Genomic DNA, 21,037 nt, shown 5'->3' on the forward strand with positions numbered 1-21,037 from the left:
GAAGAAATTTTGGCAGAAAGAAAATTTGGTGGATTTGGCGGATTTAGCCAAAATCCGTCAAATTAAGTTCCCGCCAAAATTTATTTTTTCCTCCATCCGCCAAATTAAATTCCCGCCAAATTTATTTTATTTAACGCATTCCCCAAATTGGTGCTATTTCAGGCCTTAAAACAGGTTTTTTTGCTTATTTTATAACGATTTTGGCCAAAGATATCCTGTCAACCGCCAAATTAAATTCCCTTCATATTCAATTTTTCCAGCCATCCGCCAAATTAAATTCCCTCTGAAAATTTTTTTCGGCCATCCGCCAAATTAAATTCCCGCCAAAATTTCTTCCTTTAAGGTACATGTCGGGAGCAAAAAAAAAAAACACTTTCGTGAAATTTTGAAGTTCTATTGCAAAATTCCATGATGTTAATATTATTGAGTTTTGACCATTTTCATCATAGAGTACACCTAGACTGGTATAAAGATAGCGTGTAACACAGGGGTGCAATTATAAACCAAAGCATAGTACTTAGATTGAGGCTAATATAAGTAGTCCATGTATTAAATTATCAAAATCTCTTTACGTTTTTGTACACAAAATTCGAACATTAAGAAAAACTACAATATAAAATTTGATCTACTAAAATTTTGTAAAATAAAATACTTAAAAAATCATGTAAAAGTCTTATGTGCATTTACAATAAATTCACACATTATTGAAACATTTAAATTGATAAAAAGCCTAAAAGAACTATTTTCATTGAATTTTCATTAAAAAATAGCGAAGCACAGTTATAGTAACTCCATGACAGTTAGTGGCCAAATTCTTCTGATCGACAACATTGGAAGAATGGAACCCACTTATCGTTCTCAGTTTTCTATTGGTTGAAATTAAGATAGTTACTTTATGCCCATGAGATGGTGTTTTCGTCCATAATACTGACTTCTTGACTGAACTTCAAGACCTAAAGAAAGAAAGAAAGAAAGAATTGAGTTGAATGGCGAGGGAAATGGCGAGTAAGGCAAGTAATGGCATTACATAATTATGTCGACTTTGCTTATACAGTGTTTTGGTGTTTTTTCCGTACAGAGCAAAGTAGATAACAGCATGTCGCCTTTGGTGACGACCTTCATGGGCAGCCACGCAACCGTAGCCGTAGAATATCTCCGATACATAATCTCTCTATTTTACGTGGATAGTCCAGAAATCTAGGACTTTTAGAAAGTCTTTCAATAGTTTTCAATGACTCCGTAGCATGTCGAATTGCCTATATATGAAGTAAATGGAACTTTTGGAAAGAGCGGGGAGTCAAACCGTAAATCCTTGGCACTTTCGACCACTCGGCTATCGCTCCATAAATCGTTTATATTTATATGAACATTTCTATCCAAACATTCCATTTTCGAGTTTAGATACATAACCCATGCCATAATGGGACCCTTATCAATATAAATCATGAAAGTTTTTCCACTAATTATCTATAAACCATCGAAAAGTTTAATCTCCATCCAACTGAGGTGGAACAGGAGGTCAAAATTTTACCAATCACAATGTTTATATACCGTTAGAACAACGTAAAAAGAACACTTAGAATAATAATCTAAAGCTTTACCTGGTTAGGTTGGTCGTAATTGAAGGATGATAATTGTTGCCCATTAATTGTGACGGTGGATGGTTTGGATGAGACACCAAGGACAGTGAAATCTTTCAAAGTGTGATTGTCCGGTGTGTAACCCTTACGTGTGAATTTTTGTGTGAATTTACCCTGTTTGTAAGAAGAAAAGAAATTCATTCAGTACTTCGTTTGCCTAATCCTCTCATATGAGCTTGTATCAATTAAGGCACTCGTTTTCAGGTTATGTACCCCTGCAATGTTATCTTGCATTACGTAATTTTTCAAGATATAATTGCTCGCTTGTGACGTATTAGGTGAAAAAAATAGATATCAATGACAAAATTTATAGCATAATAACATAAGGTCATTGCAGTGTGGCGCATATCCTGGATAAAGACCATCATCTTCAAAATTCCTTTTGGTCCTTATAGCTTGATCTGAATTTAAAGAAAATTGATTCATTTTGGGAAACTATGAAAAGTAAGCATCTAACAGGAAACGATTTAAAATACTCAGCGTTCAAACCTATAACATTAAAATCCTGAAAATAAGATAATAAGGCTTTACCCCTGAGACTTGGAAATTCATATATGTTGTACCATCAACGCCATTGTCTGAAAGTAAAATCAAAGAAGTTTTGGATCAACGAAATGGTTGCAAGTAAGAACCATTGTTTAATACAATAAAAATTATTAGCGAGTTTATGTATTGGTTTATCTGCGACGGAGACGGTTAGCTTTTGATTTTTCTAGATCCAAATTGACTGTGATTGACGGTAAATTAACTGATAATTACCCTTATCAAATTTGCGGGTCAGAACCTCAGATTGTTCCCAATTGTTTCAGTCACTCTGCACTCCTCAAAAGGGCGGATGCAAAAACTCGCTATTAGTAGCATAGGAATAGGACAATATTCGGTAAAAACCCTTTACAAATGACCGACTTCTATTTAAACATTTCCGTTCGTGTGATTTGCCAAAGACTTCTTGATTTTCTGTTCACCCATATACCCCAACACTATAAGAATAGGTCCGAACGAAGGTAAATAAAGTTGCTAAGTTAATCAAAGCATCGAATGTGTATCAAACCTCGACTTCCTGCACGGCAGTCAAGATCGATACCAAATTCACAACAGTGGAGTCTTTTTAACTCGAAACTCTATAACTCGAACGTCTCCTTAACTAATTTAAAGAAAGAAATTTTGGCGGGAAGAAAATTTGGCGGTTTTGGCGGATTTGGTCAAAATCCGCCAAATTAAGTTCCCGCCAAATTTAATTTTTTTCGTCATCCGCCAAACTAAAATCCCACCAAATTTAAGTTGCTCTATTTATCCTCCCAGATTTGTTCTATTTCAGGCTTTAAAACAGATATTTGTCCTTCGTCCGCCAAATTAAATTCCCGCCAAATTAAAATTTTCAAGTTGACCGCCAAATTAAATTCCCTCTGAAAAAACTTTTTCGGCAATCCGCCAAATTAAATTCCCGCCAAAATTTCTTCCTTTAAGGTAAAAGTTTTATGGCCCTTCAGTTGATAATGGCTTATAAACCTTACTTATGAATCGAAGGTCTCCTTAACACTTGGGAAAGTTTTATGGCCCTTCAGTTGATAATGGCTTATAAACCTTACTTATGAATCGAAGGTCTCCTTAACACTTTGGGAAAGTTTTATAGTTTCTTCAGTTAAAATTTAAAAGTTTTCTTTCAATAAAAGTACTTAACTTAAAGTTTCCTGCTTCTGCATTCTATGTTTCTTCAGCTAACAATGGCTCTTAATCTCTATAACTCGAAATTTCCTTAACTCGAATAAATTTGTGTTTCTGTGCGTGTTGGATACAAGGAATTACGATACCTTGTACTGGACCAGAAATTACAAAATTACACGTACCTAATAGTTGGTCACCATCATCAAGATACATCGTTCCCTCAGCTGCACCATTCTCATCCAAAGCAATGATTAATCCGAATGGTAATTTACGACTGAAGAAGAACAAAGGAATACGTTAAGTTATTATCATTATTGTAGTACTTAAAGGTTTTCTTTTTAAATAAGGGTGACATCGTTTGCTTAACCATCAACTTTAATTTACAGGCTTTTTGAAATTGAATTGATACGGATGTGGAGCAAGAAAGAGGAAAAGAAAAACAATTTTTTGTTCATTTTTTGTTTGTTTTCGTCCTTGACATGAGTCTGATATGAAACCGGAACACTTGTGTAAAAATAAAACCTTTAAGCAAAAAGTATTCAGCAGTATGCAGGGGTATTTGAGTAATTTTAAAGTAAGTAAGTAAGTAAGTATTTATTTACCATTTAACACTACAAAAAGAGATACAAGTGATGTAATGCACAAAAAAATATATGGAGGGAGACCGCCTTATAGTCTAGCTAATCAAAAAGATGCGGCCACCTAAGTACAAATTGCATTTATAACACTTTCTTCAAATTTATATAATTTTTAAGAAAATTTTTAAGAAAGAAATTTTTTAATTTGTTAAAAAAAAAATAATTAAAAGAAAGTTTGCTAAGGGGAGGGGTGTGCTCAGTATCTCCCAAGACAGTAAGTAAGGGCGAGAGATTTAACAAAACTGAAATCAGATGAGCTCAGAGTAATATTTGGGTAAGATCGCTGAATGCTATTCCAATGGGTTATACAAATCTTGGAGAAAGATTTGTTTCCAAATGTAATGGTGTTGTAGGAGGGAACAAAAAGTAGTTTCAAACATGCTCCTCTGGTACTTTGAGTGTTTTCATCTTCAGCATCAAGCTGAATAAAGTTAAAAAACTCCAGAAGGTCAAAGGGTAATTTGTTATTTAGGAATCTGTGGACAAAAGATATATTAAGACATTTGACAAGGTCAAAAATCTTGAGAATTTTGAGGTCAGAAAAGAGTGGAGAAGAAGGGCATCGAAAGTTGTTAAAAGTAATAAGACGTAAGGCTTTCTTTTGAAGGATAAGGCTTAGAGGTGGTATTGTCAGTAAGACCCCAGAGTTGGCAACCATATTGAAGATGGGAATGAAAAAGAGCATAATAAATGTTAACTAAGGTTTTTGTTGAAACATAGTGCCTGAGCTTAGATATAATACCATTTGCTCTGGCAAGTTTAGCTGATAAAGATGTGGTGTGGGCTTTCCAGTTGAGGTGCATGTCAATCAAAACGCCAAGATATTTGATATTTGAACTTTGAAAAATTTTCTTACCTCCAATTTTAAGAAAAGGGACAAAAGGAAGAATTTTTCGACAGTGTCTGAAAATTAAAAATTCTGTTTTTCCAGCATTAAGGGATATTTTATTGGCTTTGAGCCAAGTTTGGAGGGATCTTAGGTCACGATTGACTCTGTTGCAAAGGGAAGGAAGATCATCATTAAAATGTAAAATATGGGTATCATCGGCGAAATGAAAAGTTTCACTTGAAAAGATTGCATTGTGAAGATCATTAATATAGATTAAAAATAAGAGAGGTCCTAGAACAGAGCCTTGTGGAACACCATGTGGGATTATTTTAATAGAAGATTTATTAGATGAAATAGAGACAAACTGGGATCTGTTAGATAAATATGATCTGAACCAGTCATTAGCCTTTCCTCTAACCCCATAGTGGTCGAGTTTTGAAATTAGAATAGAATGATCAACAGTATCGAAAGCCTTTTGCAAATCAACAAAAACACCACACACAAAGTTACCATCATCAAGAGATTTCCGAATACGTTCAACAATATTAAGTAAGGTATGGATGGTTGAGTGAGATCTACGAAAGCCAAACTGGCGCTCAAAAAATACTCGATGAGAATCTAAGAAAGTAATAAGACGAGAGTACATAAGTTTCTCAAGAATTTTCTCTATGTTGGAAAGGAGAGATATAGGGCGATAATTGGATATTTCAAGTGGAGAGCCTTTGTTTTTGAAAACGGGAATAACTTTCGAGAGTTTGAGCATTGTGGGAAAACAACCAGATTCAAATGAAAGGTTAAAAAGAAAAGAAAGGGGTCCAGAGAGATCAAACTTTAGAAGACGAAGGATTTTTGGGGAAATGCTATTTGGGCCAGATGATTTGTTAAAGGGTAAGGAATTAATTATTAGTAAAACTTCAGCAGGGTTAACACGATCAAGAAAAATAGAGTTCCTTATGCGATTTTTAAGATAATGTGAGAAGCGACGATTAGTAGGACCAATTTTGGAGCGGACTGTATCTGCAATAGAAGTAAAAAAGTCATTGAAGCCATTAGCAACAACGTTTGGATCGGAACTGAGATGACCATTGACACAAATAGATGAAGGAGAAGATTTGGATTCAGATCCTATGATATCTCTGATCCCTTCCCAGACCTTCAAAATGTTTGTAGCATGAACAGAGAAAAAGCGGGAATAATGATTATTCTTACTCTTACGTGTAAGAGTAACTATAAGATTTTTGTATGTTTTGTATCTTTGATAGTAAAAAGATTTCATAATAGGGTCCTTGGTTTGAATATATTTCCTAGAATAAAATTGACGTTGTGTGATCGATTTAACAATTCCAGGAGTGATCCATGGTTTAGCCTGAGTTTTTTGTTGGCGTTTAGTCACTATAACAGTTGGGACATGATGATCAATAAGGTCTTGAATAAGATCATAAAAGGTTTTGAAAGCTTGATCAACATCTGTTATATGATATAATTTATTTACCCAATCAATATTAAAAAAGTCTAAAATAAAATCGTCTTGCTTAAAGTTTTTCCAGTCTTTTCGGTAGATTTTTTCATCCTTTGGTTTTATAGAGGGGCCACATACAAGATGAAACTGAGGAAGGTGATCAGAGATAGAATAAAGTAAATTTCCTGAAAAGGTACGCTTTTCAGAAATCGAAGAAAAAATGTTATCAATAAGTGTCATTGAGTGGTCAGTAATTCGAGTCGGAAGAAAAATATTAGGTATATAAGAAAGTGTGATCCAAGGTTGTTCAAATAAGATAAGATATTGGGGTCAGTAGAAGTATTCAAAAGATTAATGTTGAAATCCCCTAGTAGAAGAATTTGTTTATTTTCTTTGTTAATTTTATTCAAGAGTGGTTCAAGAAGCTTATTAAATTTGTCAAGTGAAAAAAGAGGGTGTTTATAAATGGATCCAACAATAGTATTAGGAGAATTTGGATGCAAGATTTCTGCAAAAGTAGATTCAAGAAAGGTTGAGCAATATAGCATAGAGTCAAGATCTTTCCGGGGTTCGAAAGTAAGATTGCTCGAAATGTAAAGCATAGTACCACCAACAGAGGCCTCTGTAGGTGTGTGAATTGGTTCTTGAAAATTTTCAAGATTAAAGTTAAAAGATGGTTTTTTCCCCTTCAAAATACGGGTCTCAGTGATTGCCATAACATCAAAATTAAAATTAAGTTTAGAAAGAAGAGTGGTTAAATCATCTATATGTAGAGCTAATGAAGCAATAATAAGGTGAAGAGACGAAAAAGAGAAAGGCCCACTTTCACGAGCAAGTTTCTGAAATTCACGAGCAAGTTTCTGAAAAAGATAAATACAATGTTCTCCAAATCACAAAATGAAAAATAGGTCTCATAACTTTCTAAATTATTGGTGAAAATAGAATTTAGAATCCTCTTTATCAATAAGATGTCACCGAAAGTTGGACGAAAATCAAAGGGATACCTCGAAAATTGACCGAAAATTTTGAAATTTCGGCAAAAAGCAGGGGAAGCCCGTCCAAAAATTACTTCCTCATAAAACTCAAAATCTTTTGAAATCCCATTAGAATTGATAGGGCATAACTTACCTAGCAGTAGTTGTAAGAGCAGGTTGTTGGGTTGGAATGACTTTACCACCTCGTAAATGTAGATTGATCTTCTCCCAGTCAGCTGGCAGGTTGACGCTGCTTCCTTTGCTGTCTACTGGTGTTCCCTAAAAGATAACAACAAATGATTTTTAAGAGCAATGTTGGTGAGAAAATGAATTTTTGACAATTATTTTGTTGTTTATTAAGCATCAATTTATTCGATTTTAGCTTACAGTCGCAAAAACTAAAAAGGGGGTAAATCGTCCGTTGCATAAAATATCGAGCTAAAGTGGATAGTCAGACTTGTAAAAAAGTCTGTTATGGCACTATTTATAAAACAACAAGATCATTATTTTAAAGACATAGTGCGAAGTGGGGTCAGAAACCCCAAATACTCTCCTTTTAAACTTTTTGAACCCACACTCTTTACAATGGCAGTTTAAATACAAACCAGGTAATTTACAAAAAGGCGACACAAACTTTGCCATTAACATATTGCTCTTTTGTTAGATAATACCAAATCTTTGAACCAATTTGAAATTTGATACATATTTTGACCAGAATCTTGTCAACTCTCTTATAGCTCAAACCCCCCTTAAAGGCTCAAACTCTCCTAAAAGCTCAAACTCTCAATATTATTCGGACAAAGTCCTATCTTCCTCCTTAACCTTTCTCAAAAAGTTGGATACCTACTTAAAGAAAGGGGCGTTCACAAAATGAAAGTTTACTTACGGCGTAATATTCATACCATCGACCAGCTGGTACGTACGCATTCACGTTTCCTGCTCCCTATGGTAGTCAAGAAATAATCATCAAATTGGTTCATTTCATTGCACCTAAAAGATCTTGATTGCGGATGCAGCACATGACAAACGCCTCATCAATAGATCTTATCGGAGTTTTTGATTTTTCTAAAAAAGCGATGCATTGTGGGATTGTTTCGGGAGTATTACAATAGAATTCCCTCGAGGAATTCCTTAGAGATTTCTATTGTAATACTCCCGAGAGAATCCCACCACAATGCATTGTTTTTTTTTAATCAACAACTCTGATAAGATCTATTATTTTGAACATTCGAATTTGAAAACGATTCCAAGTGATATTCATGCCACCAAAAAAACAAACCCTCTCAATTATCGGAAAATCTTTTATAAATTAAGAATTATTCCCAGATTGAGAATATAAATCAACAGGAGACGTTTAAAAAGGCCAGTAAATTTTGCGGACGCTTAAGTAATTCTAAATTGAATATGTAGCTCTTTTAAAAAACTGATGGTACCTGTGAAACAACAGGACTGATCATGAGGCCATCACCCCACATAAATTGTGCATCAACACCATAAGTATTGGCGTCTTTTGGAAATCTGTGAAAGAAAAGGATTTGCTTAAGTGTGCATAATACATTGTTTTGCGTGCCATTTTTCAACTAGTGCTTTAAGTCTAACAAGTTATATACCGTTGAAAAGATAATAAAGAGCACTATAAACTTTGAGTAGAAAAAATTATCTAAAACTATAAAAGAGGCACACTTGTGTTAGATTTCACTATATTCTATACATTATACAATATACAATCAGGTTTAATTACTGTAACTTTTCGAGAAAAAAAAACATTCGAAACGGGTTTCGAAAAAAAACTCTAGGGGAGAAATATCAAAACAAAACAAAAAGTTTCCGATTCATCAGCACTGGCTAACTACAATTTCCAGAGATGTTTTTTATATACAGAAGCAGCCAGCGAAGAAATCTTTTTAAGAAATGTGTGCTCTTATCTTCCAAGAGACCACATGTTGTGACCCTCAATTTTTTACACAATTGATGTGTTCTGATTTCTAGGAAACCTTTACTCACTGGAAGAATAATGGTCTGGCGACAGTCGATCCAGTCATGAAAGATTCAAAATGTAAAGTATAAAGGTATGGTAACAAAGTGTATCTAGTTGCCAAAGCTGCTTTCGATGTTTTGATCAACCCATCTCCAAATGCTCCTGGATCTTGATCCTATGACAAGGAAAGTTATTTAGAGATGAATCAAGCTGAGCCAACTTTCCCGCGATGCTTTGCTTTGCTTTGCATTTGGTTATTTCCAGAAAAAATATCTCAAACTCCCCCCCCTTGATGTTGAAGAAGTCACAATTTCCGTCCACGGGTTACTTACAAAAAGGGTCAATAGGATAGTCGTTTAAGAACCAGGTGATGCCTCGGAAATGCCAGCGAGAAACTCTAGAGACCCCCCACCCCATACCAACGAGGCCTCGGAAATGCCAGCGGGAAACTCCACAGATTCTCCCCACACCAGGGGGGTACAGAGGCAGGGTACTAAACCATAGGGTACTAACTTGATTTTTTACTAAAATTTTGTTTAGGACCACCCACCCATATTTAGTACCGGGAACTACTTCATTTTTGCTGTAAAAAATCGGGACACCACCCCTAAAATCTTAAATTTTACAGATTAGACCAAGAGAGGGGTACTATTGTTAGTTTTTCAGACTAAAAATTGACAGATAATTCAAGCAAATTATCAATGATGGAGTCAGAAGCTTTTGTCCTTTGATTTTCATCACACACTTCTTGACATTTTGGAAGTTTTGTCTTAAAAAAAATCAACAAATTTCTCAAAAGAGTAAAAAAAAATTGTCGATTAAAAAAATTTCAAATCAAAAAAATTAATATTTGAAAAAAGTCAAAATATTACAACAAACTACTTTTTTTTTTGAAAAACAGCAAAATTCTGTGAAAAAATACCCAAATAGTATCCTGTACTTGCTTGAAGAGTGAAAAATACATACCCCCACCCCCAAAGTAGTACCGGGTACTAACTTTTTTGAAATGCAAAAATAGACACCACCACCTGGCTATGGGTCATTATCCTGTGTCTGCACCCCCTGCCCACACCAATATTACCGATAAAGCAAAGTGATTGACGCGTCAAATTTTTGAGTCGGAAAATTTTTGGGTTTTTTGGGTTTACTTAGCTCTATAATAAAATCAGCAAAATTTTGAGAACCTAAATTTGAGAAATTCAAACAAAAGTGAACTAAGGGACTGGGTTCCAGTTTGAGATAAGGGAATTTCTTGGCTTTACCTTTTGGTTAATATTGTTATGGTTTCTCATGAAAGGATAGAAGGCACCAAGCTGCATCCATCGTTGACATAATTCTTCATTTGTATCACCAAGGAAACCACAGATATCGGCGCCAACGAATGGAACGCCAAACATGTTGAAATTCAAAATACCTAAAATGTATCAAATTATAACGTTGTGGTATATTATTGCAATATCTTGTGTGTTAAAGTGTAAAACAGAATTTGAAATATCTATGTAAAACGAGATTTAAAAATCACTTTAGTTTTGATTTTTGGTTCAGTTGATTTATCAGACTAGAGAAATTTCAAAATTTTGATTCCGCCAAAGTATGGTACTTAAGCATCTAAAGTCTATTCCAGAATAACTGAGGGGTCCGTACTTTTTGAAACATTGCTCCTGAGGGAATAAAGGTACAAATTTACAGTAGAAATTCATATTTTTCATCTTCATCTTCAAAATGTTCTTACCTGAGATTGATCGATACAAATCTTCAAATTGACTGTGGTTATCACCTAACCAATGTCCCGCATGGTGACCTGTACCAGGGTACGAAGAACGGGTGATTACAACACTTCTTTTGCCTAACACTTTCTTCATTGCACTAAAATGAACGAAAAGTTACAGTAAAATAACAGATCAGATTCAAAACTTTAAAAAGAAAAGATCAGATTCGAAATTTCATATGTAAAGCTTAGAGGTCTTGTATTGCACCCACCTAGACTTGTTGAAGTTCATTAGTATTGGATAAAAAAGTTAAAAAAGTAAGGACAGTAATGGATAAAAGGCATTTTCAAACAAACAAAAGAACAACTTCTCTCCCCTACAGCGCCGCGGTGGATTTTTTTTTTTCCATCGACGGACGGACGAAAACCTACGCCAGCGGCCGGAGGACCTTCAAGACTTTAATATACGGTTTACCAGCGGCCGAAGACTTACGCTGTACCGCGCCAATACAAATAAATGTTGAGAAGTTCTTTTGTCAATTCTGTTTCGTCAGCATAAAGGCGCGCCTCCTAGAAATATCTTTAACGAGAAAAAATTGTGGTCGCAATCACTTACTCCATAGTGGCAATTGATTCAGAATGTCCATACAAACTGTGCACGTCGTAATGGTTACCAGTATATTGTTTAGCAGTCATACAGATGGTCTTATCAGATAACACTCCACCGATGATTCCAGGAACGAAAGGAGGAGTTTCCAATTTGTTGTCCATAGGGCATCCGTCAAGTGATCCTCGAACGAAGTTAGATGGTTCATTCATATCCTGGTAAAGTAATAAGGTTGAAATAAAAAGGAAGAGAAGAAGGAAAAAGGAAGATATCTAGAAAAGAGTATAACGCATGTTGTGAAAATCTGAACGCTAAAAACAAGCATGCATATAAAGTCTTTTTTCAACGCCTATCTATATAGATAAAATGGTTTAGCGGGGTAATGGGGTGGGTAAAATGGGGTAGGGGGTGGTAGCGGTTAGCGGAGGAGGGGAATAGGCCCTTTTCTGAACGAAGTGGCGGAATTCGATGAAAATTTCGATGGAATTCGGTAATTGGGTTCGTTATCGGAGACGAAAAATTGAATAATTTTAGTTAGGAAAAACGGAATTTAGCAAAAAGTTTCGCAGGACTTCGGAATTGGACCGGGGTAAAAACACCCGCACCCTAAAAGCCCACGGAAATAGGAGTATCATTAGTCTTCTATTGCAGGCGGAGTTTGAGATTGAGACTTTTGTTGAAAATGCACTATCAACGATGGGATTGCTACTTCGTAAAGCGAAGGACTCGTGGGGGGGAGGCTTCATATTAAATCAAACTTACAATCCATAGCCCATCAAATTTGATGGTGTTGTCATAGAAGTTTTTAATCTGGTTGTACCAATAAACGCTGGCGTTTGGATTGAAGAAATCGGGGAAAACGGTATGCCCAGGCCATACAACTCCTTGTAATGGTTTTCCATTGATGTCTTTGACAAAGATATCCATTGAGATTCCATCGTCATAAGGTTTATAGCTTCCTGGAGACTGTGATGAACTGATAGCTGGATCCTAATTTGCAAGATAAGAATGCTATTTCAACCGCGTTGAAATATAAACGAAGTGAGTTTTTGTTTACGGCTAAACCGATTTATCCAAATCCTCGCAACCCAAAAATTTTCCACATAGAATTCTTAATAACTCTTAAACGTAGGTCACGGCTTGGGTAAAAAATACACGACAAAACTCATACAAATTTCTGAGCGAATTAAACTTTAAGTCTTTTGAATTAGTACAAATATTTGCTTGAATAGAAAAGAGTTACTGGAGTTTTTACAAGATCTTATTTAATTTAGTTGGTCTTTAACCAGTAATAAAACAATTTTGTTACTTTTTCTAAAGAACGTGTCATCTCTATCACTTCAAATGACCAATTAGTGAAGTATCTTGTAAAAACTCCAGCTCATCCCAGAAAATTGAAAGTCAAATTGAGTTATGGAGAGGCTCCTGTACAAAATGTTATCTTACAGCCATTAAGATATAGTGCATTCCTGAGGATCTCAATTTCTGAGCGAACGATGGAAGATCAGCAAAGTTTGTTGGATCAATCGTAAAATCAAGATGAGAATTCATGTAATCAATATCATTCCATTGAGTATCTTGTGGAATTTGATTGTCCACCATACGTTGATGAACCTAAGATGAATTAAGTAGTGATGGTTGTATACTGTGCCTCACTGATGACATGCTGATTTATATTTTGACAAATAAAATTCGGTCACAGGCACTCTCACAGACTAGAGTACCGAGCACTCATCAAGGCAGATAAAAAAAGTTATTGCTTTAAGTCGATTTTACCTGAAGAGCAGATTTTTTCTTAATAAAGATTAACTTTCACTTTTTATAGAAGAGTATTAGTTGCATAAAACTACGGTACCTTGTAGGAGCTAAAACTAGAATATACTTATGGAACTTTTCGTCGAAAATCTTGGAAGGCGTCCCGAGTTCAACAGCAAAGGAGCTCTGTGGTGATTAAGGTACGGAAATATCCATCAACGCACTAAATTTTGAAAGAGCCTATAGTCACATAAACTTACCTTCAATAGATTATCCATTGTATTGTAACCATAGCGACAGAGATGGAATCCCAAAGACCAATATGGTGGCATGACTGGCTTTCCAACGACCTGAAGAGAGACATGAAAGTGCTTGTTTAAAAAAAGCCGCGTCAATTGTCTTAGGTTAGATTTGAAATTCATGCTCAATTCTGGTCTCTTTTACTAGTCCTTTCATAGACTGGGCTGTTCCATAAAATTTCCATACAGGGGGGATGGACGAACCTTTTCAAGTGAAAAAGAATTCTTGGAAAAGTGTAGATACCCCCTGGAAAGTAACAAAATTTGCAAAAGAACCCTTGGAAAAAATTATGTCTTAAAGTGAGGGAACGAACTAAAATCAGTCGTTCACCCCCTAGAAATTCAAGAATAACTTTTTACCCCCTGGAAAAATGTAAAAATACTTTTTTAGACCCCTTGGAAATTCTTCTCGGATTACGATTCCCTGAAAATGTTCGTCCACCCCTTTCCCTGCATTGTCATAAAATAGAATGGCCCATTATTTGCCACTGAAAGGTAAACTTTTAAAACAAATTTCATATAAAGAACAGAAACCCATTATTCATGATATGCACCATTGCGATATCTTCCACGGACCCAACAGCTGATTGGTTGATTGACGTATTGACTGATTTTACGTCACTTACAACCATTAAGCTATTGTGTCCGTGATGTAATTTCGATGACGTTGCAGTGATGCATATCATGAATAGAAACAATTTGGAGCGTCATTAGTGTGGGAGTGAAACCCATTGCGATTTGAGCCCCGGGACCGAGGAAAGATAACATACATCGGTATATTGTTGGATGACACTATCAGGTGTTGGTCCCATGAGGAAATAAAATTCTAAGATTCCACCAATAGTACGGTAGGTGATGGCTGGTGTTGGTTGCAAAATGATGTCTAAGAAATAGAATTTACAATGGTAACAATGACGGTTTAAAGAAAAGTTAAAAACTCAACAGCCTTAATTTCGTTTGGAAACCTCGCTTTAAAAGCAAATGCAGTTATTTTAAATTTATCTATTTGGAGGCGGTAACAGATACAGACATCAACGTCATTTTAAACATTGTTTCTTCAATCTTAATCTTTATCTGGCGTTTAGATTGGAAGGTGTATAGTTCTATGGTACTCGTGCAAACCACCATTCTATCAGAAACACTTTAAAGAGCGTTTTTTTCTCTTCTATCCCAAATACAAACCCGTGATTAAGAACAATTTAGATCAACCAAATATACATAATCTTACCCATAGCATTGCTGTTTTTAAAGAATACACCATGAGCGTTTCCATCTTTTTCAACACCGACGTAAAAAGGATGCACACCATATAAATTGACTCCACCCTATAGAAAAATACTTAGTTACATTTATCATTAAAAATTGATGATTTCGCCAATATTTCGCCAAAGTATCCTATCTAAATTTGCTTAAATGTTACAAAGGAGGCTTTGAATAGAAAGGCTAATGAAAAAGAACCTAAAACTAGTTCCAATGAAGGAACATTGTAGAGAATGGTACCCAATCCCCCTTAATGACATGGGTTGGGTCGGCACGGGCGAAGATATATTCAATCACTCAGTGAATCGATTTGGAACCGAACTTCCAACACCTGCGTGGAATTCAAGCTTGATGACCACTACACTACTGTGTCTTGTCAGACATGATGCATAATGTAGTATTATCACCATTAAATATCTTTGCTAAGCGACGTCTTTTTACCTCAGGTGTTGCAATATCTCTTGAGAACAATGAGAGGCGTGACCATGAAGTGTTCAGTTTCAACCCAAGTACGTGTTCACCAAGACCGTAGATGTTTGATGAAGGAAGAACAGATGCAATTTGTAAGTATTGATCAGCGAAAATAAAGCCTTGCGTTGGAATAGCTGTATTGAAGCTGTAATAGAGAGAGAGAAAATACACGTTTTATACATGTTTTTATGACACTCTTCATAAGTACAACTATATCATATATAAAAAAACAAAAACTTGAGCATTGCCTAAATTGATCTGAACATTAAATCTCCCAAATCTCCGAAAGCAGCAGAGAATTTTAATCAGCTTTAAAAATCCAATCACGTGACCAGAGCCACTTGCACCACTTTTTTTTTACTGATGGACGTGATACAATTAAGAAAGTTTTTGTGGGCGCTACCAGTATCCCCCCTGTCTCACAGCCCCGGTGAAACTTTTTTTCCCACAGCGGGGATAAAACTTCCTATCGAAATTCTAATGGGGATAGAGATTCTGTTGTTCCAAGATTAAAGAATCCTGTGAGGATGGTTTTAGAGTGCAACTTTTACATTGAATTTCGAATAGGGATGAAATCGAGGTCCATTTCCCAGTAGGGCTGAAATTTTAGGGTATTTTCCAAACGGTTTCAGCGGGTCTGTTGCACAGGGGTGCATTATCATAAAAAAGCTTGCCAAAAATCCCAATATATTTCGACCGTGATTGCATGACTTACATAACAGTTCCTGTTGATTTTCTGGTGACTTTGAATCCAAAAGGAGATTCGACAACAGTGACGTCATAATCGGTTGATGAAGCTTTGGTAGTAACCTTGGGAACTGGAATGGGAACCTCGTAACGCTGATTGGCTGGATCGTAAATCTAAAGGATAAATTGGCTTGTTAGCTGGATTACCTTGTTATAGTTAAAGGTAATCCTTGCACGTTAAAGCTTTTTAGGAAACGTTAAATTAAAGCGAAGGATTTCTACCAACCCCCTTTCCAAGGTACCCCTCATTTGCAATCTAACCCTTTCAGGAGAATCATAAATGGGATTTGGTTTTTCAGAAAATGTCCCTTTCCCTATGAGAAAATTGGAGATTCGATTTGTGGCTTAATGTGGCTATTTAGACCTAAAATCTTAATAATCATTAAGATGATGTGGTATCTCGAAGAAATAAAAAAAACAATTGACCACAAAAGTATCAAGTATTGAACACTTAACATTAAAATTCATTAAATGAACGGGTGTATGAATCAGCTTGGCGTGTCAAACATTATTTACCTTTACTCTCAATCGAGTTTGAGTTTCCATTGAGAATTCAGCTCTGATTTTAGCAATGCTGTCTCCATAGGGACTACCTTTTCCTTTCATACACAAATCAACATAGAACCCCGTATCTGTGTCAGCACCGCCGCATTTGTTGTAACTAAAGGAACCTCTGCCATAGAAACAATATGGTACGTTCAATGGGACGCCATATTGATCTTTATTTTGGGAGGCTGGGACCCAACAACAGCCTCGTTCTTGACATTTGCTTTCTGAAGCACCTGTAAGTTGGATTTAAGGGATATAAGAGAATTTTTGCCAATAGAATAATTTCCAAAAGAAATCATTTTTTTTGGAGAAGATTGTAATGGTAAATATTTTACAAATTCTTCAAAAACGTAAACAAATTTAGAAAGAAGAAAAATTAGAAGAAAATTTCACGAATCTTTGGGTTTAAATTGGTTAATGAGGTCTAAATTGCGAAAATTGCGAAAATGTTAAAATAATAAAAACCACCATGAAACGTACCTTCATCAGGGAAACAATCAAATCGATGTACATCATCAACATCACACGTGTCCAAAGGTACCGCAATGCATGCTGGTACTAATATGGTAGCCGCCAAAATGGTAGCAATAATCGCTAATCTCATTTTTTTTTGCTTCCTTTTTTCAGATACTTGTTTTTTAATAAAAATATTATATTTTATAAGTTTAAAATCAACATTTCACCCACCCAACACATCATCATATTTCTATATTTTCCTCAGTTCTTCAAAGCTAGTGGTCACATGACATTCAAAAGAATGTTATTCTTGGTATATTATTGCTTGATTGCAACCCGTTGCAGAAATTCTGCTTTTTGAACTATTATAAATTTATTACATTAAAACAATGTGCCGAAGTTTTTAAGAACACTGTTTGACTGTTGATAACTAGCCAACTAAACTAAATTTAAAAATTGTTTATCAAAAATTAGCCGCAAACAAAAGAGATGTCTCATAATCAAATTTCTATAAATGATCGATACTACTACAGTTGACGCTCTCTAATTCGACGTTCTACTAATCGATAGGCTCCCTTATTTTGATGAAATTTAAAGTCCCAATCAACAAGAAACTCTCATAAACGACGCTCCCTTATTCGATACGTTTACCTTATTCGATGAAAAGCCAATTCCCTTAAAGTTCGAATTATAGAGCGTCAACTGTAAATGATCACACCAATCGAAGAGTATTTCATCTTTGTGACCTCCTCGTGTTGACGCATCTCTTACTAACCATGAACTACCTCCATTAGATCCCTCTAACATACCTTAAAACACGATCACTACTTGTACCATAAAACAAACAATAGCGTCATGTATAAACAAAAAATTGTTTGTCTTAAAAAAAGTGATAAAGTGACATTTTTCTCTTTTTCCGTTATAAGAAATTCTTTTTTTCGGACATGAGGCTGCGATGGCCAAAATGTTAAGAACAAGTTAAGAACATTTTATAAGGCTTTGGCGACTCTAAAACACACGATTTTATAGGAAAACGGACAAAAATACTCAGAAAATGGTTAAAATAAGTTTTAGGCTTACAAATAAAAAAGTTAAGAATATCCGAAGGCTTTTGGATGTTCTTAAAAAAATGACGGGTATTCTTATACACAGGTACTTCATTCCAAAACCCATTCATCGCATCTCATACAAATACACAAACTTGCTTAATTGTTTCAATTAAATGCAAATGACCAAATGAGCATGTATTTTCTATTGTTGAGATGAAGTTGTACTTATCGCACAAGGAGATAGCCAGCGAATAAAGCGAGTTGAAACTCAATGTAAAGAGCGTTATAAATCTATAGAACTCCTTTTTGGGAATCTAACTAGGTGCTACAAGTCAGAGGTGATACACTCTTTGTTATTACAACCAAGACATTTAGCTGAGGCTATTTTTTGTAATTTTCACACTTAAATGTTCTTCTTTCATTTCTTGACGTAATAGGGTTTTGGCTAAAATTGTGTCATATGCTATTATAAAATTTTTCTTATATAAACCCTGTTTTGGGGCTTTCGGAACACCTTTCTTTAATAAGAGAGCCATTGCAACACAAGGGAATGCAGATGTGGTTTGAAACACTCGGAACAAACTACAAAGGCATTGTATCCGACCGACATTATTTTGGAATGAAAAATGGTCTGATTACTATTAGATAACTACCTGAATTTTAAGGACTAAGAAAACATTGATGGTTGATCATGTGAGCTTCAAAAATATTTTCCGTTGCTAACCAATAGAGAAAGTGAGAGAGAAAGTGAGAGAGAAAGTGATGTCCTTTCGTTGCGCGGATGAGAGTCAAATTTCAATAGATCACGAGTGAACCAAATATAAAAGCGAAACGAAAAAGTGAATAAAAAAAATATTTCGAAATTTCCTTCTCATTTTCTAGTCATTTCTGAACGATTACAGCTTAATAACGCGGGAAAGTTTTCTCAGAGTTTACAAACAGTTACTGCAATAACCGGTTAGGAAGAAAAAATGACACGGTAGAAGTTTCGAAGACCACCATATCTACCGACTGTAAACTTGCTTTAAAAGCAAACACATTCTCAAATTTTTCTTCAACCTGAAGACTATATTTTCTTAGATAGTGACAAAGTATTATGCAAAGTCTTATATCTAAGTCATTTCCCTGCATCCCTAAAATCTAAATATGTTTTTTCCAAAAAAACTTGATCGTACATTACGGCTCCACCTCGCTCTGAACAAAATGGCCTCCCAAAAAGAGGAAATGATTTTGCTCTGATTCTGAGATGACCGAACGCATTCAGATCAAACCATTAAAGAACTGACAACACACGTCAACCTTGTCCACGTGCATCCCAGGCTTTATTTACGTTACACTGATGGACGTCAAAGAATAACAACAACTAGCTTTATCAGTGAGCATCAGAAAGCTGATAATACGCAGTGAACGAGTTTTCTCATGCCAAAGATGAAGAGTACATGAAAAAGTAACCATATATTATAGTTTACAATAAAATTCTCCTCATGTTTTATCAATATCTCTTAACATTATTTTAGTAGTTAAACAGTTTTAACTATATACTTATTAACATAGTAATATATAAACTGATGTAAAAGTATTAGAGCGAACTGTCAGACTGTCTTAATAAAATACTTTCCCCTTATAACAGTGACGTTTTGATTTATCAGTCAAAACTTCAGCTTTTCTAGAAGTATAAATACTGTAGCGCAAGTATTTCAAAAGCTACACTTAGAAATCAACTTTCAATAATGATATTTCAATTCATGATATTGGTATCCTATAATTTCTTCATAATCTCGTGTGATATTGACACACTTTCCAATTAAGACCACAAGTTCATCACATGTCAATTAGTTAATAATTTGTATCACTCAGAGATTTTTACGGCCATTCATTTTCTTAGAACAAGGAATTGGGGCTCGCGTGTAGAACATAAATGAACATAATAACGCCCCGCGGGGCGGGTTCCAGATTCTCTTTCAGAGTGTTAACATGATTCTATATCAGTTTAGTGGAATTGTTTGTTCTCTATGTTCCATTTCGTAGGGAAACAATCTTAAAGATTCCGTGCCAAAAAAGAAAACATGATTAAGGTAACAATAAGATTTTTCTAGAAGCCATCTCTTGTTCCAGACAAGTTCCGACCAAGAACATCAAATCTAATGATTTTTTAATCGTATGATTTATTGAGGGTAGACAATACTATCTCAACCTATGAAAAGCGCAAAAATCGTGACAAAATTACATATATTATATAACTCGCATGTATTCAAGTCATCTGACGGATTAAATTACAAGAAAATTTTAAGTAGTAATTGACTTTGGATTGTTTCCAATATTTTAAAAAGGATTTATAAACAAACATGTGACATTATATATCATTATTTTTAGCGTCCACGTGGGTCCCACGTGAAAATTTTGTTGCTCGTGAAGGTCATATTTTGACTTGAGATAATGAAAATAAGAAAAGGTTAACCTAATTTAGGGGAGGATTAAGGTAGTTCTGAAGGTGTCTAGGGGAGGTCTTTTTTATTAATACTTTCGTGTAAATTGATAACATGCGTTCCAAGACATTGCACGGGTTTGAATGAACACAGCAACGATCATTTGAAGTTGTCGATCAAACACTTTTGCGTCCGGGTCATTTTAAACTCTGGATAATAATTAAATTTCCACGAGGCTTAAAAACGAACAAGAAGTTACCATAGACTTTTCCTCATATGTGAAGATATCGAATCTCTCTTTAAATGCCCGAATTCGTTCAATTCGTTCGATTTTTCCTCTTCGATGATTAATCACCTAATCACAAGAATGGTAAAGCATTCAGAAACCCTTTACGTAATATTTAGACCAATTAGGAGAGGAAGGATATTCCTGCTTGCCGATGTGGTTGGCATTAGCTTATGGAGATCCATGCTATGATTTCTTATTTCATATACTGATGGCGAAATATATAGCATGGTATGAGTTT

General features: G+C 35.2%; 1 protein-coding gene across 1 annotated transcript; it reads right to left on the reverse strand.

The window, feature by feature from the left end:
- Window positions 1–549: 549 nt before the first annotated feature.
- Window positions 550–17,209, reverse strand: LOC136809893 (lysosomal alpha-glucosidase-like). The gene is made up of 20 exons (XM_067066455.1): window positions 17,060–17,209; window positions 16,547–16,812; window positions 15,999–16,144; window positions 15,254–15,428; window positions 14,781–14,877; window positions 14,323–14,435; window positions 13,514–13,603; window positions 12,945–13,112; window positions 12,261–12,488; window positions 11,508–11,713; window positions 10,916–11,049; window positions 10,446–10,597; window positions 9,210–9,358; window positions 8,639–8,723; window positions 8,092–8,148; window positions 7,360–7,484; window positions 3,488–3,579; window positions 2,172–2,218; window positions 1,602–1,754; window positions 550–953 (listed from the first exon to the last, which is right to left on the reverse strand). Exons 1-20 carry the CDS (start codon window positions 17,181–17,183, stop codon window positions 894–896), a joined length of 2,667 nt encoding a protein of 888 aa, XP_066922556.1. The 5' UTR covers window positions 17,184–17,209; the 3' UTR covers window positions 550–893.
- Between the last annotated feature and the right edge of the window lie 3,828 nt (window positions 17,210–21,037).

Source organism: Clytia hemisphaerica, unplaced genomic scaffold (assembly GCF_902728285.1).
Source record: "Clytia hemisphaerica strain Z4C2 unplaced genomic scaffold, Clytia hemisphaerica genome assembly, whole genome shotgun sequence".
Lineage (NCBI taxonomy): Eukaryota > Metazoa > Cnidaria > Hydrozoa > Leptothecata > Clytiidae > Clytia > Clytia hemisphaerica.

Bases quoted from the DNA above. Each gene is read 5' to 3' on its own strand.
- LOC136809893 (XM_067066455.1), bottom strand. From the start codon at position 17,183: ATGAGATTAGCGATTATTGCTACCATTTTGGCGGCTACCATATTAGTA. The intron at 12,489-12,944 runs GTAAGATAACAT...CTTGCAAATTAG, and splicing joins TGCACTATATCTTAATGGCT to GATCCAGCTATCAGTTCATC. The intron at 1,755-2,171 runs GTAAAGCCTTAT...TCTTACAAACAG, and splicing joins TGAATTTCCAAGTCTCAGGG to GGTAAATTCACACAAAAATT.